We start from the raw sequence: 27,642 nt of genomic DNA on the forward strand, positions 1-27,642 counted from the left end.
GTGCTTTATACACAATGGTTGTCCCTGTGCTCTTGCTTTCATATAGCTGCTCGTATCCCTCAGGAAGAATCTCAATGTGCTTTACAAACATTGCCAACAGATTTACGAACTATATATAGAAATCATTTCACTCACTACTGATGTACAGACACTAGGGTGACCACAGCAGCTGTTTGGAATTACAGAGCAATATTGCTCAATGGTTTTGGAAAAGAAGTAGAGGCCGCTGTATGGCAGAGAAAGTAGCAGAGGTACTCCTGAATGGAGACAGGCATAAAGTGGTTTTTACAAGAGCAGTTTGAATGGGACGCTGTTTAGGCATCTGTAGTCAGCCTGTTCTTTCCCAAAAAGCATGATAAAATATATAACATCTGCCACCGTACGCATTACATTATTCATGGTGGTATTTGCAAATATACTGTAAGTTGTATGTCTAGGTCAGAGTATGTAGCTATTAAATTGTAAGTAATTACAAAAAGTGCATGCACTTAATCCTTTGTTGAACGCCTCAGACAGTTCTCCTGTGTAGCTTAGCCAAACATACAGTTTGCCTTTCAGATAAAAAGAAAATGCTGTTTCTTTATACCCAGGGAGCAATACAGGTACTAACTTCTATAACTAGCATTTCCTTGATTTTAAATCAAGGTATTTTACCAGTGTGTGTTTATTAAGATATTTTTTTATTAAAAAAAAAAAAAAAAGATCCTAGCAGTATAAACAAACAATGTAAATCATAAGGAATGAAATAAAAGCAGCAGTACTAAGTAAATAGAGACAATAAAGTAGAGAATTTATGTCTGTTTTGAAATAGCCCATATTAATGACGATGGGAGTCTGGGCACTGTATGTACCATGCACAAATTATGCAGGCAAAAGTAAATAGTTTTCTGTTAGACTTGATCAAATGTAAAGATTTCTACTGCAAATGTGAATTTTGAAAATTAAATTAAATACTTTGTACATGTCACCAGAGCTATGGTACCATATCAGTCTTAAGACTACTAACAACATGTTTTTACAGCTTTTCAGGAGTATCATGAAACACAGGTTCCTCAGGGAATACTTCTCCTGATCTAAGTACCTCTTTTGCTGGTGTGAGTGACACTTAAGGGAGCACTCCAGAGAGAAAATGTTTCCCATCGCAATATATACCTTTAAATATTTATACAGTCATTTGGTGCACTTACCCGTGTACTTCTTTCTGATTTATCCAGCATTTGTCTTGGTAAAGGATCAGAATGGATTTCTTTGAAGACTGTTCCGTGCATTTGGAGATAGACAGTGTGGGTTTGAATCAAGGTCATTGTCTGTAGGTACAGAAAAGGACTCCAAAGGATAGACACCTTGGACAGCAAGGTTCCAGTTTTAATTACTGCAGCCTAAACAATTTCCAGTGGAAAGGTCAGGGAGAGAACAAGCCAGAATAGAGCCAGTCAGGCTGAAATTCAATTTGGCTGGAATAATGTTTCCTGATACCAACTTCTTGAGCAGACATCTATCAGTGCCAAGGCTCACAGGGAAAGAAAAAAAAAAAAAAGGAGGGGGAGGAAGGCTTTAAATGGCCTGACTCAGCAGGCAGCCTAGTGCCGTTGCTGAGTACAACAGAGAGGCAAAGCTGGCTACACAGAAGACACCAGATGAGGGCAAGACACTGTTCACCAGGCACATATTAAGGGGGTTGATGCAAAAGCTAATGGAGATGAGACCTGTTGTACTACAGAGATACGTGCTCATCAATTTATGTCACTTTTCTCCATGCAAACCGTAGCTAAATAGTCAGCTACTTTAGAAGCCTTTTTCTGCCCCAAATAAAGGTCAGAAAAATCTCTTTACCTACCCAAAGGTAGACACAAAAGAGCACTGCTTTGTGACTGTGCTTTTCCGTATAAGACTCACATACTATCAGGAATAATCAGAGAAAAGGCAGCTGAGGAATGAAAAACCAGAGGCAGAACACTGGCTCCTGCAGTAAAGCAGTAAAATTGTCTCCCACTTGATACTCAGAGCAAGGATCTGCCATGCCAGCTTCCCAGATTAGATGGTAGCCAGTGCATGGAAGTTTTATGGAAGGCATACGCGATATTATGGGCCCTAAAGGGTATAGCTGGTCATATAACTCATGGCTGTGGTTTGGTCCTTCACCAAACTATGAAAACACTTACAGCTACAGAGTTCATCTCACTGGTGCTGCAAAGGCTGACATAACCACAGTTGAATTCCTGGCTCCTTGGAGAGCTCATCAGTCTGGCGCAGCTGTTTGTGTCAGATTTTATGAGAAATAGAGACCAAATGATATCGCTGCTTTCAAACATTGTCCCCAAACTGATCAGAGTCCCTACCCCAGAGCATGCCTGAATCAAAGCCAGGGCATTTAATTACTTCTAGCCAATGTCGCCCATGGGTAGACATGCCATGGAATTGGGTTGCAATGGAACACCTAATAAGTCACACCCAAATAGCAGAGAAAATGAAAACCCAGCATTACAAGGGTTCAATCAGAGTCCAAATGGGGAAAAAATGAGTAAATTTTTTTCCTAGCCATTTATTCTTACAGCTGGGGCTGCCGCCTTCACTTCTTTTCACACATTTCCAGCTCTCACCAGCATATACTCAACTCCACAAAAGTAATAATCAATGATCTGGCTGCAAAACATGGGAGTCAAAAGATTTGTGTTCAGTTCCTAGTTTTGCCATAAGCATGACCCAGAGTAAATAGCTTCCTTTCTCTATCCAACTATCTCACCTCATATTCCATTTAAAACAAAGTTTTGCCCCTCACTCCTCCACTCAGTTCACAGGTGCCTTGAAGGCATTCCACATGCTTTCTTATGGTGTTACATTTCCTTTAGTATTCAGGAGGAAAAAGTCTTCAATAAATAAACATCTTCAATGTTGAGGGAAAGAAAAGCTTTAAAGCAGAATTAGGCCACCTTCTGCAACAGGCTCTCAAATAACAAAAATGGCCCAGAGGTATTGTTTGAAAGATAAGTGTGATAAACCTTTTAGACGTACCCAATGATCTTTTAAGGACTAGTCCATGATATTTTAAACATTTCAGGCAATACTTTGCCCTAGAGCTGAATGCTTTGATGCCAGAGGCACTGTAACTATTGCCTGAGGCGTGTATAGAGGCCTAAATATAAACCTTGGCCCATGAACTAAAATTACTAATGGAATTTGGCTCTAGCCACAGAAAGGGTTTAAAATCTCCTGTCTAAAGCCCTATTTGATCATGTTTCCTTTGCTTGTAGCAGTATAATGTATCAGTTATGTGACTACCCAGGTCCTTATGTTGTGGTCACTCTATTCACTGAAATGACCACTATTCAAGACTTATTAAGCCCATCTTTCTGCTTAGGAATTCCCACATAGAAAAACCAGTTTATAGGTTATGCAGCATACATGCATTTAGACTGGTATATCCAGGATGCATTGGTCTGTGGAGCCTTGGCTGCAGACGGCCACGTTGGTTTCACCGAGCGCTCGGCCCTCAGGCCACGCATGGGGTCAGCAGTCAGCTGGGACATCCTACTGCCAGGGCCTGGTGTGGACACCACATACCTGGAAATTTTGCACAAATGACCAAATTCTTCCCTTCCACCCTGGTCAAAATTTCTGACAAAACAACAGAGGACATGTCTTGGAAAACCAGATGAGTACTTGCCCTAGTGAGAGCAGAAGCAACAACTAAGCCTTCCGCTCAAACCCTCTCCGTGTCCCAGACCAGTAATTTCTGCTTGTTCCATTTGCTCCTGTAAATATATTGTGAGGAAGGACAGACCCACAAATAACTGACAGAGCTGCCTTTGGAAATGGAATTTACATTTCTGACTGAGGTGTTAATAAGTTATATATGGCAATCACATGCAGCGGAGACAAAGTTCTAAAGAACATGGGAAGCAAGCATATGGAGCAGGGCAGAAGGATGCTTCAGCTGTGTGTGTGTGAGTGTGTGAAAGAGAGAGAGGGAGAACCAGTGTATCTCTTGAATTACATGCTTATCTATGCTCTGAATTAGGCACTATGTAACATTGACATATTGGCATCCACCAACTGAAATCTTCTCTGAGTTTAGGCAGGATAGCAAAGTAAGTGCAATCCACTTTTAATAGAATACTATAAAGAATATTTAATCATGTGTGTTTTATTCTCAGCATGCACAGAAACTGCATCACAGCATAACTAAGCGTCTTGTTTAGTCTGTCTGAGAAACGATCTGAAAAAACTCTGTAGGAACCATGATTAAAGCTTTGACATTGCACCATTTCTCAGCTATGGGGATAGGCTACGTGATTTCCTGTTTTGTTTGTCCATCAAAATCTACCCACTCTTTTAAAAAGCCTGAAGTCCCTTGATCTTTGCCAAGCACTAAAACATGCTGTACTGGTATGCTGTACTGGCAAGCAGATGTACCTAGGAACACTCGCTTTGCAAAAATAGCTAAAAAGAATCTTTGAAGTGTTTGGAGAATTGTATAATAGAAAAATTATTTTTTAAATATAAAATGTGTTACACTTCATGCCAATTACATGACAAAGACTTGCATTTAGAGGTTTAATTTTCCTTGCCAGGTTAAATTAGACATTTATTCTCTTTTCTAGATAAACTTATGCCACAATAAGAGAGCAGCAATTGTATTTATCATCATCATTGCAAAGTCCATCATGAAAATTCTTTTGTCCTTTCTTCATCTGAATTCCCATTTAGAGTGTACTTTTCTACATAATTACTATAATGTTCTTATTCTGATTTTAAACTAGATTCAGATAGTAAAATATTGTTAAAACATGAGCTTTAACACACCAGTTTTGAAGAAAAATTTGTTCCCATAAAAGATCTATTTACAACAAATATCAGAATGTTGTGAGTGTATATAAAACAACAAGCAGCTCTTCAGCTAGTTAAAAAAAAAAAACACGAGTCTAATTACAGATTGCGCACAGTTATTTTTAAAAACTACTCAAAATGTATCTCTTTTCCATACAGATCATATTCTTTATATAGGATATAGTTCTTGAGAAGCGGTGGAAGTGAAAACTTCTTCATAGATGACAGTTTCTGGAGCCTCCTCAACCCCATAAGCTTACGTATTTTCAGGCGACACAGATGTTTCAATGGGCGAGGATTATCTAAAAATAATAGTGAGAGAGAAATAGTGGAAAAATAATGTCATTAACACTGACTGTAAGACAGTTCACAATCTCAAAACTTGCTGTAATAAAATTAATAAAATCTACTAGTTTGGGGCATTATTATATTGCCACTTCTGAATAAAATAACATTCATTTTACTTCAAAATTGTGATGTTACACTCTGTTGATATTAAACAAGCTTCTTCTTTTAGATATCTGCCTAACACTGTATGTCTCCCTTTTAGAAATATTCACACTGTGTTGCGTCTCCAAAACATCCATCTGAACACCTAGACATCATTTAACATAATCAACGGTACCTAATAAATGATCTCTCTTTTCTCTACATTCTCTGATGTTAAATCAAATTCTATTAAAAAAATAAAGTAATAGTTAAATAAAATTAGCTCCTGCAAAGAGAACTTTTCATACATTTCCCAACAGACTTTTTTTTTTTTTTTTTTTAAGTTAAGGTCGTTGCTGCCACCAGTGGTGGAAGGTCTAAGCCAGCTTGTAGAACTTCAAAAGTAAAAGTGTACATAGAACTATTATTCAACTGCAGTATTAATAATGGCAAGTCTAGATGTATATCATGTAAAACAGGAATTGATGGTGACGTGATGTACTATTGTGATGGTACACTCACTGTCATCACCTCTCACTTTGAACGTAATAGGATGTAAACCATGCTTTTATGATAATCCTTGAATGACTAACAGACTTGAGAGATCAAGGGAGCAAAAAGAAGGATGAAGTGTGAGCAATACTCCTTAATAAAAAATATTGAGTCCCATAGCTGTGCAATGACTGGTGTTACAAGGCTTAATAAGGAGTTTGAGAAGTACCTTAATGGTCCTGCTTAACTGAGGAGGCTTCCCACACAACAATGACGTTCCTTATGAGACTAATTCTCACCAAGTGCATACTTGTCATAACCCAGTCCAATTAACTAACTTGTGACCAGTGACAGTAAGTACAGATCTGTCTCAATCTGAGGAATGGATGACAGACACAACCTGGTTCTTAGCTAGTACACAGTTAGATTGCATAGTTTGGACTAATAGGATCTGACATGGGGAATTAAAGTTTCCTATAATAAATCATAACATCATTAACTAGAAGTTTGGTATTTACCCAATATTTGACGAATCTCTGGCCATTCCTTCTGTGTTTCTAGGACAAACTTAATTTTTGTGCACAGAGGGACATAATCCATGTAATCTATAAAAACACGAACAACTTTTCCCGCTAAGTGTTTCAACCAAGGAACAGCAATAAAGTCACAGAACTGAAAGGAAAAACACATCAAGCAACAACTTCAAAATCTGTGCAGAGGACAAATGCCAAAATAACACAATTAAAGCAATTACACAAGATAATTTAAACAAAGCATTAGGAATGACCTTTAACAGCCATAAACTGATGCCTATGTAAGTTACTTTAAAAGCCATTTGCTTCCATGCTTAACCTTTGTGATCCCTTAATTCCTCCGGACAGGCTCAAAGGCCAATAACCATTATAACATTGCTATAATTTCCAGCATTGCTTTGTTCAACTCTGATTTCTCTTTGGAAATGCATCCTTTCCATTGGTTTGGACAGGAACAGAAATACCAATATCCTGCTTTGCAGCTTCTTAAAACTTCCTTCCTAAATCTAATCAGGCACCAAACCAAAACCACTCTACATAGATAATTTTCTCTCAAAGTCAAAAAATGAAGAATGGCTGTTATATTTTTTAGTGTGTTTCAAAGAAGGATTTTGTGAGTATATTAAAGTTAATTCTGTACAACAATCTAGAATTTTTAAAGCTAGTTAATGGAAATGGGAAAGAGAAGAGAAGAAAGGTATTTATTTACTGGATTATCCTTTATTACAGAAGAAGTCCATCCTGGGAGAATCTCTTCCTCTGGAGTTGACCACACAAAAGAATTTCCAAAGATATCTTGATGCATACAGTCAAAACACATCTCCACATTATACCCATGATTCAGCAACAGCCTCAGCATCACTTCATCATTCAAGGCATACTGAATGGCACTGGGAAAATGCGTATCATTAACCAGCATAAAGTAGCAATTGACGTTTGCTCCATAAGATAGGAGCAGCCTTACTATTTCATGATTACCAGCTCTCACTGCCACAAGAAGACAGTTTAAAGGATCCTTGTTTGGATTTGCACCAGCTTTCAGTAATATTTCAGTGCAAAGAATGTCATTGTTTGAAACAGCAAAATAAAGTGCAGTTTTCCTTTCATCATCGTAACTATCTGAAATGTGCTCAGCCAAGAGAGTATTGACATCAAACCCACTTTCAATGAGGAGCTCTAGACACTGCGAATTCTGACCATCTGCAGCTGAGTGAACAGGGCTTAACCCACTTTTCTGGATTGCATTTTGGGATGTGACTGGAATGAGATACTTCAGGACCCTAAAAAACAGTGAAGAAAATTAGTAAGGCATCATTCCCCTGCATGAAGAAAATGACCATCACCAAATTATATGCTAACTTACCATGTAGATTCTTTACACAAGAAGATCCTAACACAAAACACCTGTTTTGAGCAGTGTCAAATGGGACCTTGTGTTTAAGTCGTTTCAGTGCTTTTCGCTTAGTTTTAAAGCAGTATACTTTGTATTTCGCTTTCTGTATTCTAAAATAACACTTAAAAGCTGATTCAAGTTGACAAAACATTGGCATTTCTGATATATAAATGACCTCTACATTTGTATGTTTAACATAGTGTTCTCCAAATATGACTTTGAGCCACACTGCATCTTAAAGAAAATGCAAAGTCCAAACTCGTACTCACAGGTAATGCCCCTCATAAGCTGCTTTGTGTATGGGAAGCAGTCCTGCCTTATTAGGCACATTGCCACTTCCTCCATATTCCAAAAGAAGTGCTATGCAGTCTGGATTACCTCCTCCGGCTGCTTCAAACAGTATTGATGCACCATCATCTGCTAAGGCCTGGACATCTCCACCTTGAAGAAGGGTAGACAGTTCAGAATTATATCCAAATTAACTTGCAGATCATCATAATACCAAGCCCAGAGTACTTTCCTCCTCATTTTTAGATGTATTTAAATTAAAACATTATGAAAACAAGAAATGTGGAAAATTTAGACCTCAAAGGCAAAAAAAAATGTTGTACAGATACAAGTTCAGATGTTGGAAAATGCTTACTTGAGTGGGATTTTCTTTGATCTTAAGTGTTATAACTGAGGATTTTCAAAATTTTAGTGCATTTCATAATATATTTAAATGCATTATTTAATACCAACATAATTATATTCACTATTGAAAGGAAGGAAGCAGAAGAAGAGAAGGGGAAGGAAGAACACACAAGAAAAGAAGGAAAAGGACATGTATAGCAGTACAATCCTCTTTGACTGAAACATATTGGTGTCAACTCTGTCACTCATTTCATGTGGATTATGGAAGTGTAGGAATACTCACAGATGCTTTCTTTCCTTCCAAGAAACCAAACCTTCTCATTCATCAGTACTCTTTCTCTCCCTTTCTATTATCACCCTAAAACCTCTCAGCAACTAGGCAAGACATATGCCAGTCCAGAGTGTATTTCCTTTTTACCTGACTACATACCTTTATGAATAAGATGTTCCAGCACATCACAGTGACCATATTCAGCAGCAACACCTAATGGTGTTACTCCATATCCATCCTTAAGGTTCACATTTCCACCATTCTTCAGAAGAAGAGAAACAATATCTTTGCGTCCCTGTTTTGCAGCTTCATGCATTGCTGACCAACGTTTTACGCACGGCTGGTGGATACTACAGTTGTTTTTTATCAGAGTGGATGCCATTTCAAAAGAGCCCCTTTTTACAGCTTGAAGATATTAAAAAGGGAAGAAAATAATACAATTATATTTTCAGGTATGTTGACCTGAAATGTAAAGGTATCTAGTAAGTTTAGAGAAGCTTTTTATTCTGTACTGATATGAGGAAAATCAAAAAAATTCTAGTGCTAGAAATCTGGGTATCCAGTTCATATATTGGTAAATAAATGATGATGTGAGTTGCACAGGAAATCAAGGCAAACCATCACAATCTGTAAAATACATCAGTTTGGAATACAGAGTGCAAAAGCAGCATCAGCTCAATTGCAAGAAAAAGCAACAGAATCACAGAATCACAGAATTGTCTAGGTTGGAAGAGACCTCCAAGATCACCTAGTCCAACCTCTGTCCTAACACTAACAAGTCCTACACTAAACCATATCACTAAGGGCTACGTCTAAACGTCTTTTAAAGACCTCCAGGGATGGTGACTCAACCACCTCCCCGGGCAGTCCATTCCAATGCCTAACAACCCTTTCGGTAAAGAAGTTTTTCCTAACATCCAACCTAAACCTCCCCTGGCGCAACTTTCGCCCATTCCCCCTCGTCCTGTCACCAGGCACGTGGGAGAACAGACCAACCCCCACCTCTCTACAGCCTCCTTTAAGGTAACTGTAGAGAGCGATGAGGTCGCCCCTGAGCCTCCTCTTCTCCAGGCTGAACAAGCCCAGCTCCCTCAGCCGCTCCTCGTAAGACTTGTACTCCAGACCCCTCACCAGCTTGGTCGCCCTTCTCTGGACTCGCTCGAGCACCTCCATGTCCTTCTTGTAGCGAGGGGCCCAAAACTGAACACAGTACTCGAGGTGCGGCCTCACCAGAGCCGAGTACAGGGGGACAATCACCTTCCTAGACCTGCTGGCCACACTGCTTCTTATACAGGCCAGGATGTTGTTGGCCTTCTTGGCCACCTGAGCACACTGCTGGCTCATATTCAGCTGCCTATCAACCAGTATTCCCAGGTCCTTCTCGGCCAGGCAGCTTTCCAGCCACTCATCTCCCAGCCTGTAGCTCTGCTTGGGGTTGTTGCAGCCCAGGTGCAGGACCCGGCACTTGGCCTTGTTGAACTTCATGCAGTTGACCTCAGCCCATCGCTCCAGCCTATCCAGATCCTCCTCCAACGATAAAAATAACATAATATTAGGCAATAGTCCTTACTTTTAAAGTTGGTGCAAGCATTACAATAAAAATAATAAAATCAATAATAAAATTAAGCATTACAATCTCCCTCCAAAATCCCTCAAAATTATGATTTAGTCATCTGGTAACTCTAATCCTAACGTGTACTCAGTGGCTGTTGTTAGCCAAAGCACAATTGATATCTGCCATACTTTAAGACCATGCTCTGCCTTTTTGAGAATCCGAGTTTGAAATTTCCAGATAATTACACCTGCAAATTATTTACATATAAAATAATGATCCAGAGTTGGAGTCTAATTTCACTTCTGAACTATCCTTTAGAATAGCAGATCTCTCCACTGACAGGCAGGGCAGCTGAGAAAGATCAGCAGCACAGGGTTAGCAAATTTAACTTTTGTGAATGTCTCATCATACAAGTAAGAAGGTTTTTAAGAGGCAATAGTCTTCATAATTATCCACAGATGTCTTGAAGTGGAGTATTACTGAACGTACCTGGAAGCAGAAATCATCCCACTAGATATTTTTTCAGCATTTACCTTTGTATTGAAGAGCCCTTCAATCCAGAGTTTTAGAATTAAAAGAAGAAACTAAATCATGTTCAGCTCTTAACATCATGTTAGGTGTTAAACACCTGATTCTCTATTTTACAGACAAAGATTAAAATGTATGATGCACAGCAATACCTGCACGCACATTGAGAGCTCTAAGTGGCATAATATCATAAAAAGCATCACATAAACCATACACAGCTTATAAACCGCATTTCCAGGAGTTTGTGTAGAGAAATATTTAGGAAAATAAACTGCTATTATAAAGGAAAAAAAATTCATCAGCCCTAGTTACATAGTTATTTGGCCCAGGATTTGTTAAAAGCAAAGGATGAAAATAGCATAAAAGCTTTAGACTTATAATTATTGAATGAAAAGCAAGATATCCCAAAGTGATATCTTGGGAAAAGCAAGATATCCTAAAGGAAAACTCTATAAATGTTGCAGGGCCTTAAAATGTTAACATATAATTGCACCTGAGGAAAGTTAACAAAAATTGCAGGAACGTAATATTTTAATACTGATAATCGTACAAAATTGTATAAACTGTAGTTTGTTATACAGAATAATGTTACTTTGCAATACACAGGAGAATTGTATTCATTTCACAGATTGATTCTCCTCAGAAGAATGGGGATGTTTTGACTTTCAACAGAAACTAGAAGATAACAATAGCTAAACTACCCACATATAGTGAGGCTCATTTAAGTCTACCTATAGCATAAAATCTTCCAAAGAAATCACGTTTCTTTAGATGAAGGTATTAGTTAGAAATGCAGCTGAAGCTTATTTTCAGTGCAAGAGGGATGGGAAATGAAATGGGAGATTTTGAAATTGAACATACCTGTCTACTCCTGAGGAAATCATACAATAAAAATAAAAATCTTCAGTAACATCCAGACCTCCATAAAAAGTACATCCTAGTTAAAGTAACAGCTTATTCTTGTACCTGACTTGTACCTTAAGATGGTCAAATGGGACCAGCTTGCTAAAGGCCTTACAGCCCCTGAAGGTACAGAGAAGATGCCTCAAACAACAAAACAGGTCACATTCTTCGGATTATCTGCATCTCAGAGGTCACCTGAAGCATAACTATTGCTGATCTCAGTGCTGGGTACATTTCAGTAAGTGCTGGGCATTTTGTTTCATCTAAAAAGATTACCAGCAGCTAGAACATATACGTCAATAGGAGTAATGAATTGACTAAGAATTATTCACAGGGATGAGGACTCGCAGAAATGGGGATAAATTCCCCTTGCTATGGTTAGATTTTGAGCCTGCAGAAATGGATATGCCAATTTAGTTGAGCATGGGTTGCAATTCACTTTGCTCAAACACAGGGAAAAGAGGCAATTACCAATAAGAAGTGGAGTTTCTCCTTTGTCATTTTTTGTATTGGGCCAAACACCTTTCTCCAGCAATGCTCGTACGTTTTCCACAAAGCCAGCTTTTGCTGCCAAAGTTAGCGGTGTTTCTCCATCACAGGTTTTGTATTCCCACATTGCTTTATAAGATGCTAGACGAAAGTAAAACATAAAATTACATTAATGGACAAATGTTGTTAACATGCACATATACGTTCACTTTTGCACTGCAGGGCTTCTGAAGAAAGTATTAAAAAAACCCTCCAAGTCCTTTACTGGTGTAAATTGATGCAACATCTCCCAAAAGAAAATTTGCCTGATACTTAAACAACATACATAAGATGCTCCATGAAGGATTTCTTCATACTTTTTTTAGTAATCAATTTCAGCCTGTTTCTGTGCATGTCTGCTTTTTTGTTTGGTGTTTCTTTGCTGCTTCCCCTATCTTGCGGAATATTTTTACCTTACTCACCATCTAAAATGATTTCAAGTATTTGTTGAATTGGCTGAGCTGCAGCCTCATGCAGTGGAAACCAGCCTCTTTCATCAGCTTCATCCAAAGCATATTTCTGTTTCACAAGGTCTTGGAGCCCAAATACTTGACCTTTAGAAATCCAGTGGATAAAATGAGATGTATTTGAAAAAAATAATATATGGAAAGCTCAGTTTTGCAAATAGACTGTTTTATATTAGGGTTTTTACCTTGCTTTATGGCTGCTACAATTTTCCTATTTTCCTCACTAGGTGGTACAAAACTATCCAAAAAAAAAAAAAAGAAAGAAAAAAAAAGCAGAAAATATAAAATATAAACAAATAGTAGATGCATGATATTATTCATTCATTATTTTATATTAGGTTCTCATCTGAGCCGACTTTGCCTTGAAACACATCAACTACAGTCCTGATTAGCCTTGTGACCTCCTAAGTTACACCTGAACCCCAGAGCTTCAGAGTAGCCCAAGTTCTCGAGGTAGGTGCAGGTCCTGCTGCAGGCTGACCTCCTGATGAGCCCCCAGAGCACATGCCTGCTGTCCCTTCCCCTCCTCTTCCCTCTCATCCCCTGGCATGGCAGTTTCCAGAAGGAGCTGTGAAGTGCTCTGACAAACCTCCTAATTCAGAAAAGATTTCTGGTTGTGTTTGCCACACAGTACTGCAAGGAGCCCTTCAGATTCACGAGCTTTAGACAGCAAATGAGAACATGACGGCATCAGAATGTCAATGTTCATAAACGGACAGTTTGATGATGTCGATGGTACCATTGTCCCTGAAAAAGTATTGTTGATAGTTTTATCAGTATCATTTATCAGTACCAGCATTCACCTTCCACCTCATGGAGGTTTCTCCATGAGATGGCAGGTGAACGTTGTTGTCTGCTAGTGCGTTGAGAGATTTTGGTGATAGAGGCATCTTAAAAACTAGATTAGATTAAAAAAATAAATAAAAAAGAGGAGCAGGCAAATAAGAGAATTCCCAGTGACTCCACCAAGAGCCCTCAGTGCCAACGGAGATTCCAGACTTACAACAGGAGCCCCTGATGAGAACCCGAACTCTCACGAGATCCCACAGGAAATTAAGAAATGCTAACAGGCCTCCAAGACTTATGGTTCTACGTCTCACTTTCAATTTTGAGACTGACCAACCCACAAAATGTATTTATAGGATTATTGCTGAAGAACCTCTCAACTAAGACAAAGTTTCGTTTCCTTTCTTGTATGCCCTTTTCGTAAGAATGCAAATGGCCTAAAAAGCTATGGGAAATATTAGTTTAGCCAAGTGAATCTCATCTCACTAAACCCTCTGCAACTCCAGAAGACAGCTCAGAGCAGAAGCCTGCTCTGGCTTATAGTGCTGCCTGCCCAGCACAGAGCCCTGCGTAACACCATGGAGATGATTTCCATCACCCCACATAGCTCAGCTGAAGCCTACATTTCATAACTAAAGGAATCATCTTAACTATAACATCAATGTCACCTACGAACCCCTGCTGAATGTTCCTGCAGGGTTTTTGTTTTTCTGGTTTGGATTTTTCTTCCATACATACATAACTAAGTGTACAGGGGAAGGCTGGAACACTGTTACAAGTACTGAGTAGATTACTAACAAACTCAAATTTATTCTTTAAAGTCTAACATTCTACAAACGGTTTATGAAAGAATACAAAAACAACAAAATCTACATTTCTATTTTGTTTACTCTTTTCAGTCAGTGCTTCTCAGAGAAAGATGCATAATGGCCAAACTAAGAACTGTTTCAAGGATGGCATAAAGCACTAAAAATCAGTATCTCTAAACACTCTAAATATATGGCCTAACCTCTCATGCACATATTGAATTTACAGTACCTGTCATTATAACTGGAAGACACTGGAGGTTTGGCTGCATTCGATTCTTGAATGCTAAGCTGTACGGCATATTCAGTGAGCAGATCTTCAACCAAATCTTCGCTTTCATCCGCCATTTTTTATGGTTAGCTATTTGAAATTAGAATTTTTAATAATAAAATCAAGTGTTTCCATCAATTTCTTTTAATTTAATAATGTTTTGGTAAGTTTATTCCTATTTTAAAATGACAGAAAACAACCCTGGAGGCACTGGACATTCCAATTAGACAAGCTCTTTTTACTGTTCACATGCTACATTTGTTATCTACAAATACTGGACAATTTGTGAGCCATAAAATAGACTTTTCCTCTTTAGAAAGCTGCAGTCACCAAATCAGTGAATATATGATTTCCATACATGCATGAATAACAAACAGTAAGAAAATTTATCCCCTCAGAATGATTCCTAACCAAAAACAGGCATTTGCAAGGAAGTCATGAGCAAAACATAAATATATACACATTTTTAAAATTCCAGAAACAAAAAAGGAAAACAATCCATTTGAGAATCATTTACAGAGAGTGTTTGCAATTCCAAATGAAATATATGACCAGTTCTAAGGCTGATCACACACTTTACTCAGCAAAGTTATGAACTCGACTCTTTTTCGTGGGGAGAGAACATTTTTTCCTGCCTCCCTCACCCAGGGTGGCACTAGCAGCATATAAAAGACCGATCTATCACGTCACTAAAGCTTAGGAGGTGACATATCATCCAGTTCTGAATTCAAATGAACTTTACTAGACAAATAAACGAGAGTTTTCAGCTGTAATCTGTATTCACCAGTCCTCTCCTGGAGCAGAATCGAGCATGGATGGGGGTGTTTTCTCAGTTAAAAAATAAGGGATTTTAAGAGAGGATACCAACTGCAAAACCTATTTATGTTAATATAATAATGTATAGGATTTTGAACTTGACAGACAGGTAGTCTTACAATAGAAAATTACAATGGTCTTATGTCATTAATTATCACTTTTAATGCCACCCATTAATATATTTACAAAACAAACAACAACAAAAAATGAACCAACTTCCAAATCTTGCTTTGATTTTACACTGCCAAGGCATGGGGGCTATAAAAGCAGACCAAGCTCTTTGATTCTCTGCACTGGTTCTGCAGTCCTGAAGTTTAATGGCCATTCACATGAATTCAGTACGTGAGCTAGGCTGACATTCAAGCTGTGCCAGTTATTTTCAAGGTGTGAGAGTGGATTAGTGGACCATGTCAGATCTTTTAACTATAGTTACCAGTTTAATTCAGTCTGCTTATATCATCAACAGTAACTGTGGCTTATGTTCAGCATGCCTTCTGCTAGTGATACCACATCAACCAAATGCCTTGCTAGTAAATTTTAACTATAACTGGAAGGAATGTTGCTCTTTACATCATCTTGCTGAAGGTTCCTGAAGCATAAAATGTGGCATTTATATATCATAAAACGTATGTAAGAACAGAAATGTAAGTTACTATTTGCATAACTGTAGCTACCCAACTTTTCACAGGCAGACTTAAGGTTTTGCTAGAGCTTCTCTGATTTGCATAGCTTAACACATTTGGCCTTTAATCAGACTGCAGACACCAGATGTTGAATATATATATATATTTTAATTTTAAACTGCTATTCTCTGAGTTTATGCAATACTAGAACACTTGCCGTCAAATTGTTGTACAAATATTGCCCAGGGAAGTGCTGGAGTCCCCATTCCTGGAGGCATTTAAGAGGCATGTGGTGTGGTGCTAAGGGATATGGTTTACTGATGGGAATCAGTAGGTCAGGTTGACTGTTGGACTTGATGGTCTTGAAGGTCTTTTCCAGCCTAAATGATTCGATAATATTAAATAATTACACTAAGCATATGTCGTATGTTTCACAGAATAGTTACTGCAGGGTGTCCTAGTCGTTTGGCAACCGTAGAGGGAACGTTATAGAAATTATTTGGAAGCCATTTTCTGCCAAATGGTCTTCAAGAGAAAGTGCTAACCAGATTTCTTCTTAGAGAAATTTCTGCATTGATCCAGCAATTAGTAAGTGAATCAAAGTACCACAGTCAGCATCACAATTCCATCCACAAACACTTCATTACTTAGTATAAAGCTTGCAAAACAAAATCTAACCAGTAAGGGCTTAGAGTCAGAATGACTAGGAAGTTGAATGTCTCTTGGATTCAGATTCCCAAGTAACAGAGATTCACATCTCCTTCAGCATGTATTAGAAACTTGGCACAAGCTTTTAACTGCAAGGATGGACAATTTGAAGTAAAGTGGAAGAAAAACCTACTTCGGTCCCATCTCCTTTCAAGGAAAAAACTTTGTTCTTGATTGCCATTTGACTGCAAAAAAGCTTCCACATATAATAATAAAAAAATATTCTATTTTTTGGCTTAGAAGAATAGACCTTTATTTTGTTTATAACAGTGCTTTTCCCAAAGGTTCTCCATTCCTTCTTTTTGTTTCTTTAATCAAGGCTTCATCATAACAGTCCAAAAGATTTCATATGCAAGCTAGACTGCTTACCACTTGGTCAGTACAACGCAGACCAACTGGTACCAAAGGCTTTCTCATGCTTCCTGATATTAAATCTACTGTACATGCATGTGTGTGCAGAAGCTGTGGAAGTCATGTGCTGGCATACTGAAGTTTAGGTAGACTTTTTAATGAAAAAAAAAAGGGATTTCTGGAGCTGCTGAGACCTTTAGCACCTTGTCAGGATGCAGGACAATACGATCTTATTTGTATTTATAAAAAATGGTAACAATGTTATGAAACTCTTATAATCAAACCAAACTCATGAAAGCCTATGGCATTTATTGCAGCAAAAACAAATTAGTAAGATTTTTTTTTCTTTATACTTTGCTTTGCTTTATGCATAAAGGAAGATACCCCATGTCAACCTACCAAGGTGTAATACAAAGCATAGAAACTTCAAAAGGCTACAGAACACCAAGCAGCTGACCATATCTTTTCTAAATGCTGCCATGAGTTTCTTATTAATCAGAGCTAAAATTTTCTTTATCACCAATAAGGCCACAAAGCTGAGCCCCCTGTTCCTCATCTTTTGTTGGCAATGCACTTTGCTGACACGTAGGAAATTCTGAGTCAGGGTTCTTTCATGAATTTATATTCTCATCTTCACATGCACTTTCCTAATTTTGATGGCACGTTAAAGCTTTCATCATGTAACCCCTTACATGCTTATGTTGAAATCTGCTAATGTACCCTGTTCTGAAGACTGACAAACCTGTTAGGCAGCAGGGTCTCTTTTGGACTAGTATTTTTTAAAGTATCTCAGTAAACTTACCTACAATCTCTTCTATCATCACCTGAAAGAAAAGTGCATTTTAGATTAAATTGGTACTTCACTGGGAGGTATTCCTAATGAGACTACTGAGTTAACTTAGGCAAGTTAATTTATTAAGGAGAAATGTGTATCATTCATAATTTCCTGTTGCCAGCACAGCAGCTTAAAGGCAAATGGAAGCTACCCTGCCTTTCTTCACACCTTTCCTCATGTTTTGAAACCCTTCTATACCTAAGGACTCCATGCCATTGCTGAAATTTATGAAGCATCTTTTTTAGAAATCATGGTCACTGCATCAGATCCACACGGGTGGACTGTCATGCCCTGTAAGCCCTACTGAAGCTGCAGTCCTTAGGGGAATCCAGCCTGAGTGCTTATTATTACATTACAGCCCATCACATTATACCTGCCTTGGAGCCTGAACCAAAGCCAAATTATGTGAATGGAAAGATTCTTGAAGACTTACATAGGATTTTGATTAGGCCCTCACATTGAAAGCTACCTGAAAAAAGGCTGTTTTGGTATATTATAGTATCGTTATGACAATGTTCACAAATGGTTTAATCTTGTGAGTTGATCAGTTAATACTGTCCAACTTCACTGATTTCAAAATGGACTAAGAGCACACAGCACCTTGCAGGATAGCCATTTAGCAAGAAAATCCTTTTATTTTGGGAAAAATATATGGCCTGTCTACCTCTACTTTATCTCCAAAAGATTAGTGGAAGAAACCAGTCATCAGATAAACTTATTTTCTTTTTTTTTTCTTTTTTTTTCTCTTTTTTTTTTCTGGTCGTACAACTCCCATACCCAGTTGGTCAGCTAAATCCTGCTTCGCTGTAGTCCCCAGAACTGATAATGCCACAGGCAACACAGAACTCTGCTTGAACACAGACTTAACCAGAATGGTGTTAGGTAAGCAGTGTTTTAAAATCATTGTGTGTGCTGTTTTCAAACCGCCTTATTCCACTATATATATATATATAAATATATCATAAAATCAAGTTATTGAGGTAGCAACAGACTGACGTGGTAGAGTAACTAGAAGGTAAAAGCCTCACCACAGCACAAGTGCTGAACACATTGCTCGAGGTCTGTAAATGCTTCGAGAGCCTGATTTGCTATATCACTGCTGGTAATACGCAGTGCTAAGGTGACAAGGTCCGACAGAAGTGTGGGTGTTCCACCGGATCACAGTGGCGTAAAACAGCACGGCTGGTACACTGAGCAGCAGCAGAAACGTCCCTCTTACGTGACACAGCAGTGAAAAGGCTAAAAAGCTCAGCAGCAAAATTTTCTTCCATTCGACTACAGAGGTTTTGCAGTTACCAGACCTCGGCCCTACATCTCTACAAATAACTGCAAATGCCTTCTAAGCAAGTTTTTTATATTTAATATTTTCCTTAAACAACATTGGAAGTAGTCTGATCGTTTTCTGCTATTTTTTTTCCCATTTCTACCTGAAAAAAACCAAAGAGATTACTTACTGTTGTTTCACCTATAAGAAAGGAAAAAAAAAAAAAAGAAGAAAGTTTTGCTATCTTAAAGTTATTGTTTTTACTGAAAAAAAAATTGAACAACTTGCAGTTCATGGTTATTGAGTCTTTCCTTGGACAGAAGTCTGTCAAGCGTTTATCATTTTAGATGCGTGGGTATGAAGTTTATGTTAGGTGTGTTAATTTTATTCTCATTTCTTATCCTTAAAATAAACTAGACAGTCCTAGCTTTGCTCTCTATTAATAGAAGACCCTTAGACATGCAAAGACGTTATTCATAGCAATAAAATAATTAATAGCAGTCTACATTTGGACTCAGTCTATTAAATATTACAGTTTTAAACTACTTCACTGTTAGTTTAATTGGCGAGCATAACATATATTCTCACCTTTTCAACCCATTATCTTGCCACTGTTACTCTGGGGCCTGCATTTTGAACAGCCAGGAATAGTGCCCTGCGAGCTGATGTGTCCTGTGATATTTCTAAAATTAAATACGCAGTTGCTAGATAAATTAAGGTCTGACCTTGTACAACTGTAACACAAGCAGACTCGACCCGCAGGAAAGTATTACACATGACTTCTCTAAAATCTCATCAAATGTAACACGGGTTCTGGATGGTAATAATAAGATTATCTGTGCCCTCATTGGTTCAACAACTCTCATTAAGAAAATAAGGTAATTGCCAACTTAGTCTCAAGGACTACATTAACAAAATCTGGTAGCATAACATAAATAGAAATCTCAGAAGGTTTAGCCTTTAACTACTTGTAGATTCTGTCTATAGATGGTGGTTATCACTATAGATACATAATCTAGATAGATCACGTATACATAATCTACATATAGTGACATACATCTATATCTATGCATCTATACTGGTAATCACTAACTCTGAGGCTGATATGATGCAAAACTTTATAAATCCAATAACTTGAAATTGGACAAAGAAAAATAGACAGCACCACTGACAGTAGTGATATAAATGTAGAATAACCCATGAAGAACAGCAGTGCTCAGCAAGTTAAATCACAGGAGGGTGGAAGAAGCTAGATTTTGCTTCTCTAGCTAGACAGTCATATCACTGATGCAACACCTCTGTCTTGCTTTTGTTTTAACCAAACTAGTTACTATCTTTACCAAAACAGATCGACAAAAAGGTAACACAACAAATTAAAACAATAAACTTCCAACATATGCTTGATTTAGCAGTTCTGATAAAATGAAATTTTACATTGTTAACTCTTGCTAGAATAAACTGTCAGATCTCCATTGACCCACGATTTACTTGTGTTTATAAAACTGCAAAACTATGTACTTAACTAAGGCACTACACACATCTTATCTTTGGACACAAGATCAAGAAAATAACTTAATGATGATAAATAATATTAATTGAAACTCCTTTTGCTACTGCTACCTGGACAAGTGTTGGGAGCCTGCAAAAAACATTCAGTTCAACAGAAGCAGACATGAACAGTGATGAGATCCTGATCTACTGTTGGCAAAAAGCAGGTAAGAACAGAAATATATTTATATATTAAAAATATTTAAAATGCATACATTTGTAAGATATATAAAGAACATAAACACTTTAATTGCTTACCTTTTGTTCTTTCGTTTCTTTTATGTAACCAGGACACTATCAGAACTAATACATATCCATATTATAAGCATGGTATTGTTTTGCTTTTCATTTTTAATACTGTTTTGCATTGCTGCATAAACATGTCTGATTCTGATCTTACATAGTTACAAGGTATGGTATATATCCACCAGTCAATTATGTTCCATTACGTTTACCATGGAGGTAAAGGGCGAATAAATGAAATAAGACTCTTGTCCAGGTATCAAATCATAAAGTAATTTGCAACACTTTACACTGAGATATTCATTGGTGAGACAAAAAAGGGAAGGGAAGCCACAGCTATAGCAAGGCCTTCTGAGTGTGCCTACGTGCTGTATATTTATGTGCAGGATAACATGCCTAACGGAGTCCCTCGGGCTAAACAGACAATAAACTATGAAATGCTGTGTTCCCCACACCCACAGAAAAGGTAGTTGTTTTATGGATTTATCCAATGATACTTCGTAGGTATTTATGGCCTCCGAGTTGTAATGTTTTAAAATAAATGTCGTATTGAAACTGAGTTTGGCAATGTGGCATACTGTATCACTTCCAGATTAATTTCATAAACTGATTTATCAACACACTAGTGAAAACTACTAGCTTTCACTTTCTGTTCTAGGATGTGGCTAGGACACTACATGCTTGGGTTGTTTAAACAGATGATAGGAACTTGTATTTGAATGAAGTCAACCGAGCTAACTCAGATAAAGAACACAGAACAATTTGTGCTGTAGTCAGTATGTAATCAGGAGTTAGATCATCTGGTTGGAGCCCCACAGCGACGTGCAAAATACAGGGGTGGTACCATAAAAAAAGGCTGATTTTTTTTAATGTCTTTTTAAAAGACTTTTTAAAAATCCTTTTGATAGGAAACAGAGAGATTACCAATGCCTCAGAAAGGACACGTTCAGACACCTCAGATATCTCTGATGCAATCTCTAAAATTACGTTCAAGAGTGCAGAAGTACAAACACCACATTCGGATGGAAACCATGTTAATCACCTTGCTTTGGTAACGCAACTGAAATAGCTCGTGTCTCACTATAAGCCTGGATTTCAGCAAAAATTGTGATACTTTGAAGCTTGGTTTGTTGGTTTTCCTTACCAGTTCTAGAAAAGCGAAACTTAAACATGGGCCAAATGAATTCCGAAGAAAAATTTGTTCGGAGTAAATACAATATAAAGTTAGAATGAAAATATTATCACATCTTACTCACTGTGCAAAACTCATCCTTTAAACTAGCAGCTAGGCCGTAAACATAAGTCTTAGTACAATGGATCTTTAAATGAACATTATGTTTATGTCCACCAATAATTGTAAATGTCTCTTCATTGCTAATTTCTCTCAGTCTATCGCCAGTCTCTTAATTAACAGCTTTGTTTTCTGTATTTTACTTCTTTTCTCACACACGTTAATTCTGTGATTGCCTGCTTGTCATAGTCTACTACATTGAACCTTATTTTGGATTCTGCAGCTAATTAGTTACTTCTAATACCATTCCTAGACAAACCAATTGCATGGACAAAACTCCTGAGAGGTATGTGCTCGCTTGTGCTTATGAAATGGAGTCCAGAACCGTTACCCAGCCTGCGGGCTGCTCGCAAGGCAGAGTTACCAACCTCAGGCAGACTGTCTGATCACCCTATGCACACATACCACTTTACGATTTTTTATTTTTTTTTAATTCTAATTGTTCAGATGCTTACGCATTATCTCCAAACTGAACCTTATTCCCAGACGTAAAAACGTTTTGTTATACACTGTCAGTAATCAGTTAGCAAGATGTATTTTTTACATCTATGTTGTAGAAAAACACAACCGAAGCCCAAAAAACTTCCACAAGCTTTTTATTTGGCAATTACAAGTGCGCATCTTCCCTAATTATTAAACGTGCTTGTATTTAAAACGGGGAGCAGAGCCAGCGACCCCACACCGCCGAGCACAGCTGACCCGAGCCCCACACATGCGTATCACCCCACCTCCCTCAGCACGCAGCCCCACTACACCCCAACGGCGCATGCGCGAGCACAGGCCGTGGGTCCTGGCACTACGGGGTCCCTCCGTGCGGCTTCCAGGCGGCTGAGGCGCATGCGCAGCCCAGTGCCCTTCGCCATGTCCTCTACGCGCCCGCCTCAGGCCCTCGGCGCCGCGCATGCGCCCGGCGGTGCCCGGCTGCGCCGCCATGTCGGGGGCGCTGAGGAAGGTGAGGGGGTCCCGTCCCGTCCCGTCCCGTTCCGTCCCCTGCCGCGGGGGGGCTGTCTCCGGGCCCTGCCCTGCCGTGCCCTGCGGGGTCCCGGGGAGGGAGCGATGGGGTGAGGAGGGCTCTGAGGGGAGCGCGGGGCCGGGGTCTCCTCCCCGGAGGTGGCCGGCGGCGGGCCTGGTGTGGGGACGGGGACAGGACCCGGTCAGGGTTAGGGTCAGGGCCGGGGGCGGTGTGCGGGCCTGGGGGCGCTGCCCGAGCCCTGGGTGCGCAGAGGTGGGGCGGTGGGCACGGCACCGGCAGCTCAGTTTGGCGCTGTAGGTCTGTGGAAGGAAATGCGTCTGGTGGGAGAGAGAGGTTAGTGGCACGGGGGTCTGAGTCAGGTGTACAGGGAGACAGCGAAATAAATAGCTGCGTTAGTATGGTAAATGTTTTTATGTTCTCTGTGCAGACCACTGGGCTCGTAGGATTGGCTGTAGCTGAAAATCCTCATGAGGTATGTTGTGGCTTGGCTGTATTTAATGCAAACTATCAGTGAGAGCAAAGCCTTTTTTGTTATGTATTCATATGTATGTTCGTTGTGTATCTTAAAGTAGTACCAACTTAATGGTGGATTACAAAAACCTTCTAATTCTGCAGGATAATCTTACCCTATAGAGGCTAGCCTTTGGTGCAAAGCAGCATCAAGGCCTATGATCATAGAATCATAGAATGGCTTAGCATGGGTCTAGTGGATTAGCCACTAGGCTGGGTTGGCCAAGGCCCTGTCCTTTGCACAGCTGTGTGAAAATCATAGAATGGCTTGGGTTGGAAGGGACCTGAAAGATTACCTAGTTCCAACCCCCATGCCATGGGCGGGGATGCCATCCACAAGATCAGGTTGCCCAGGGCCTTGGCCAACCTGGCCTTGAACACCTCCAGGGATGGGGCATCCACAACTCTGGGCAACCTGTTCTAGTGCCTCACCACCCTCTGAGGGAAGAATCTCCTCCTAACACCTAATCTCAGTCTTCCCTCTTTTATTTTATAACCATTCCCCCTTGCCCTATCACCATCTGCCTGAATAAAAAGTTGGTCTTCTGTCTTGTAAGCCCCCTTTAAGTATTGAAAGGCCACAGTGAGGTCTCCCCAGAGCAGCCTTCTTTTCTCCAGGCTGAACATCCCCAGTTCTCTCAGCCTTTCTTCACAGGAGAGCTGCATCAGCCCTTTGATCATCTTTGTGGCCCTCCTCTGGACCCCTCTAACAGCCCCACATCCTTCTTGTGCTGGGGGTCCCAGACCTGGATGCAGCACTCCAAGTGGGACCTCAAAAGGGTGGAGCAGAGGGAGCAATCACCTCCCTCCACCTGCTGGCCACTCCTCTGTTGATGCAGCCCAGGATGCAGTTGCCCTTCTGGGCAAGACACTGTTGAGATTGGAATACTTTATTGATTCTTGGAAGCTTGGTGCTTTCTTTTTACCTCCACAGGATCAGTAATGAAAGTGTGCCACATCTTGTCCTCTTAATCAGGAGGTACGAGCGTTGAAAGGACTTGAGTAATTCTTAAACCTCTGTGCTTTGAAATTTCCTGCTGTGCAACAATTCTATTTCAAAAAATGCTTGTGCCACCAATATTTAGGAATAATGTCATAAAGAACCATTGTGACAAACAATATTGTTCTGTGCAAATGATTCTAGTTTAGTCTGCAACCTTGTCAGGCACCTTCTGAGTAGACTTACTAAATTCTGTTTCTTTCAGGTATTTAAGGTCCAGAGCAAATAAATCAGTAATGCTTTAGATAAATTATAGATACTGCGCCAGTCCTCATGTCATTTTCTGTGTTCTCTTCTTTGTATTTATGTCTGCAGTATTCCACTTCTGTTGTGTATTGTTCCTACAGTGCATCTGTTCCCCTTAGGTTAGACAGTTACCCTGTCAACGTAACAAAAGCTTAATTTCTTCATCGTCCTAATGTGTCCTTTATTGCTGCATTTAAATCCAGTAGTAGAAGTTTCAGGTTTTAGCTGAATCTGGATATGACTCAAAAATTTGCACCAGCATGAGGAAAGGTCCAAAAAAAAAAACCCAAAACAAACAAAAAATAAGTTATGCTGCGATAGGTTATGTGCTTCTTTTTATCTTTCCCAGGTAATTTTGCAGAAGCTAATGGTTTAGTCATGAGCATATCTAATTTGTGAAAATAATGGTCACTAGAACTATGGCTTCTGTTGTTTGAATTTTGCATCAAATATACTTTAAATTTCGGCTTGTTTTTTTTCAAGGAATTTGTTAGTGGTAACTTTGGTCCTGATAAATTCCAATCCCGTTCCAGACAGAATTCTGTGGTTCAGATTTGGTTCTTTTGTTAATCTTATTTCTAGATTGAATATTCTAACTATCTGTAGCACAAAAGAGTGCTAGCTGACAGGTTAAGTAGTTAGATAATTGGAGTTGCAGATTTTAACCGTATCTTTTGACCACTTCAGCGCCTGCGAATACTGTACGCTAAAATCCTTGGTGTTCTGCAAAACATTCCCAAAGATGCAGCATATAGGAAATACACTGAGCAGATTGTAAATCAGCGGCTTAATTTGGTGCAAACAGTAAGTACAGTGCTGTTTCATAAGTGTCACATGTGAAAACATTTTAGGATGAGAAAATGGTTTTCAAAATGTCTGTTTTCCAGGAGTATAAATAATTTTGGGGTATCAATTCAGAAAAAAATCAAAGTCTTGAGGTCTTTTTTGTTATTGTCTGGTATGTTTTGATGGTATGTTAAAAATAATTAACTTATCTTACTGATATTGTCTGAAAATTAGAAGAAAAATAGTTTTGTTTTTTTTTTTTTAAGATTTTTTAAATGGTAGCTTTCATGCATTTGCACAAAAAATGTCTTTCTTCTTACCAATATGTTATATTAGCACAACCTTTGCCTTTGACACTTTAAAATATGTTTTGGTACATTAAACTATGCACTACAGGTAACGTGTGTAACTTGACTGTTGGAAGGCTGCATATAATTCTCTCAAAAACTAAGATCAAAAAAAACCTTTTGAAGGTACATGCTACAGTCCTTTGCTGTTAATTCTTCTTTGGATGTCATTAAATAGTATTACGTTTTAGTATTTATCATTGAGAGCTTGATGTTTTGTTTCCAATTTAAAAAAAAAAAACACGTGCTTTTCTTAGATAATGTAAAATCACAGAAGCTAGCTAATTAGATGGTAGTTTTGAGGTGTGCTAGAGTATCTGTTCAAATCAGTTTAAATTAGTGCTTTTGTGATGTATTTGTTCTTTCTACTTTTCAATAAAACTGAATATTTATATCTGAATACACAGGAAACTGATGTGCAGAAACTACAGGACAAACTGAATAGTGGTCAAATAGAAGAAGTCATCGTACAGGTAAAAGATGAAAACTTAAAATTGGGTACAAGTTCGAATAGTAATTTTGAATGTTCCTTTGGCTGAGTTTCTGTTCAGAACTTGACACTTTTTTGTTTTTCTTTACTGTAAAACAAACAAAAAATAAATACATGATGTATATATTTTTTAAGGAATCTGGAAATGAATTGTCATATAGTGGATGGGATGACCATCTTAAAAATGAACACAATTACTCATGTTCGCTGTATTATGCTTACATATATACCATGCACACTTAGATTGCTCCTTACAGAGTCTGAATCACTGAAAAATACAGAAGACAGCTGAGTGATACGGGGGGATAATTCAAATAGACTGGAAAATACCAGGGATGAAGTTATCATGAAGTGGTCATTGGGAATGACTAGGTGAACAAACTGAGTATCCCACAGGGGTACTCAATACTTTAAAAAAAAAAAAAAAGTTACTCAGTTCCATTAAAAAAATGCAGTTAAAATTTGAGGTAGTCCATGACTGTGATAGGTAGTAATACATCACTGAGATGATGAATTGAAATAAAGGTAACCTAATATTCTATATAGATTTTTAAAACTTCATAGAGTCATAGAAGGGTTTGGGTTGGAAGGGAACCTAGCCTACGCAGTTCCAACCTGCCTGCCATGGGCAGGGACGCCTCCCACTAGACCAGGTTGCCCAAAGCCCCATTGAGCCTGGCCTTGAACACTTCCAGGGATGGGGCATCCACAGCTTCTCTGGGTGACCTGTTTCAGTGCCGCACCCCTCTGAGTAAAGAATTTCTTCCTGATATCTAATCTAAATCTACCCTTTTTTAATTTACTTTGCTTATGGTCTTTCTCAATAGGCTGAAAATGAGCTTTCCCTGTCAAGAAAAATGTTACAGTGGAAACCATGGGAGCCTCTAGTTGAAGAACCTCCTTCTAACCAGTGGAGATGGCCAATATAATATTCAAATGGTGTAACTTCTTGAAATTCAAAAATGTTAAATGATAATCTATTGTTACTGACAGTTAACCTTTAAATTAAAATTATTTCATAAAAATATGTTTTGTCTTAATGTCTGCTTGTATTTAGCAATCTGAAGACTTTCTAATTTCTTGCAAAAATGGCTGTAAGAAAATTTTGGTGCTGTACAAACTTGTTTCATTTCCTTTCTGTTGTTGTTATCTGTATCTGTTAATATACAAACGCATGTTGACATACAAA

The 27,642-nt window shown here is 38.7% G+C and overlaps 2 protein-coding genes across 8 annotated transcripts; one reads left to right on the forward strand and one right to left on the reverse strand.

Moving 5' to 3' along the window:
• Nucleotides 1-4,103: 4,103 nt before the first annotated feature.
• Nucleotides 4,104-22,807, reverse strand: ASB15 (ankyrin repeat and SOCS box containing 15). 7 transcript variants are annotated; one of them, XM_080576730.1, is made up of 12 exons: nt 19,608-19,870; nt 18,784-19,182; nt 17,723-17,744; nt 14,384-14,512; nt 12,745-12,797; nt 12,515-12,646; nt 12,036-12,194; nt 8,738-8,983; nt 7,944-8,115; nt 6,991-7,561; nt 6,267-6,420; nt 4,104-5,129 (listed from the first exon to the last, which is right to left on the reverse strand). In XM_080576730.1, the coding sequence occupies exons 4-12, from the start codon at nt 14,497-14,499 to the stop codon at nt 4,957-4,959; spliced, it is 1,776 nt and encodes a 591-aa protein (XP_080432856.1). In that variant the 5' UTR covers nt 14,500-14,512; nt 17,723-17,744; nt 18,784-19,182; nt 19,608-19,870; the 3' UTR covers nt 4,104-4,956. The 7 variants fall into 7 exon arrangements, with proteins under 7 accessions (XP_080432856.1, XP_080432855.1, XP_080432860.1 ...); XM_080576729.1 differs by lacking the exon at nt 17,723-17,744; XM_080576734.1 differs by lacking the exons at nt 17,723-17,744; nt 18,784-19,182 and having other exon boundaries at nt 6,991-7,171.
• Nucleotides 22,808-22,938: 131 nt separating this feature from the next.
• On the forward strand, nt 22,939-27,480 carry NDUFA5 (NADH:ubiquinone oxidoreductase subunit A5). Its single transcript, XM_080576738.1, has 5 exons — nt 22,939-23,053; nt 23,502-23,546; nt 25,518-25,634; nt 26,371-26,436; nt 27,281-27,480. Exons 1-5 carry the CDS (start codon nt 23,003-23,005, stop codon nt 27,380-27,382), a joined length of 381 nt encoding a protein of 126 aa, XP_080432864.1. The 5' UTR covers nt 22,939-23,002; the 3' UTR covers nt 27,383-27,480.
• Nucleotides 27,481-27,642: the final 162 nt, after the last annotated feature.

Source organism: Anser brachyrhynchus, assembly GCF_964034855.1.
Source record: "Anser brachyrhynchus genome assembly, chromosome: 1".
NCBI classification, from domain to species: domain Eukaryota; kingdom Metazoa; phylum Chordata; class Aves; order Anseriformes; family Anatidae; genus Anser; species Anser brachyrhynchus.

Excerpts from the sequence above, each read along its gene's own strand:
- ASB15 (XM_080576728.1), bottom strand. The coding sequence starts at position 14,499 with ATGGCGGATGAAAGCGAAGATTTGGTTGAAGATCTGCTCACTGAATAT. Across the intron at positions 12,798-14,383 it reads TCTTCCAGTTATAATGACAG|TTTTGTACCACCTAGTGAGG; the intron begins GTACTGTAAATT and ends TTTTTTGGATAG. Across the intron at positions 8,116-8,737 it reads GGAACATCTTATTCATAAAG|GTGGAGATGTCCAGGCCTTA; the intron begins GTATGTAGTCAG and ends CCCTTCTTCAAG.
- NDUFA5 (XM_080576738.1), top strand. The coding sequence starts at position 23,003 with ATGCGCCCGGCGGTGCCCGGCTGCGCCGCCATGTCGGGGGCGCTGAGG. Across the intron at positions 23,054-23,501 it reads TGTCGGGGGCGCTGAGGAAG|ACCACTGGGCTCGTAGGATT; the intron begins GTGAGGGGGTCC and ends TTCTCTGTGCAG. Across the intron at positions 25,635-26,370 it reads GGCTTAATTTGGTGCAAACA|GAAACTGATGTGCAGAAACT; the intron begins GTAAGTACAGTG and ends CTGAATACACAG.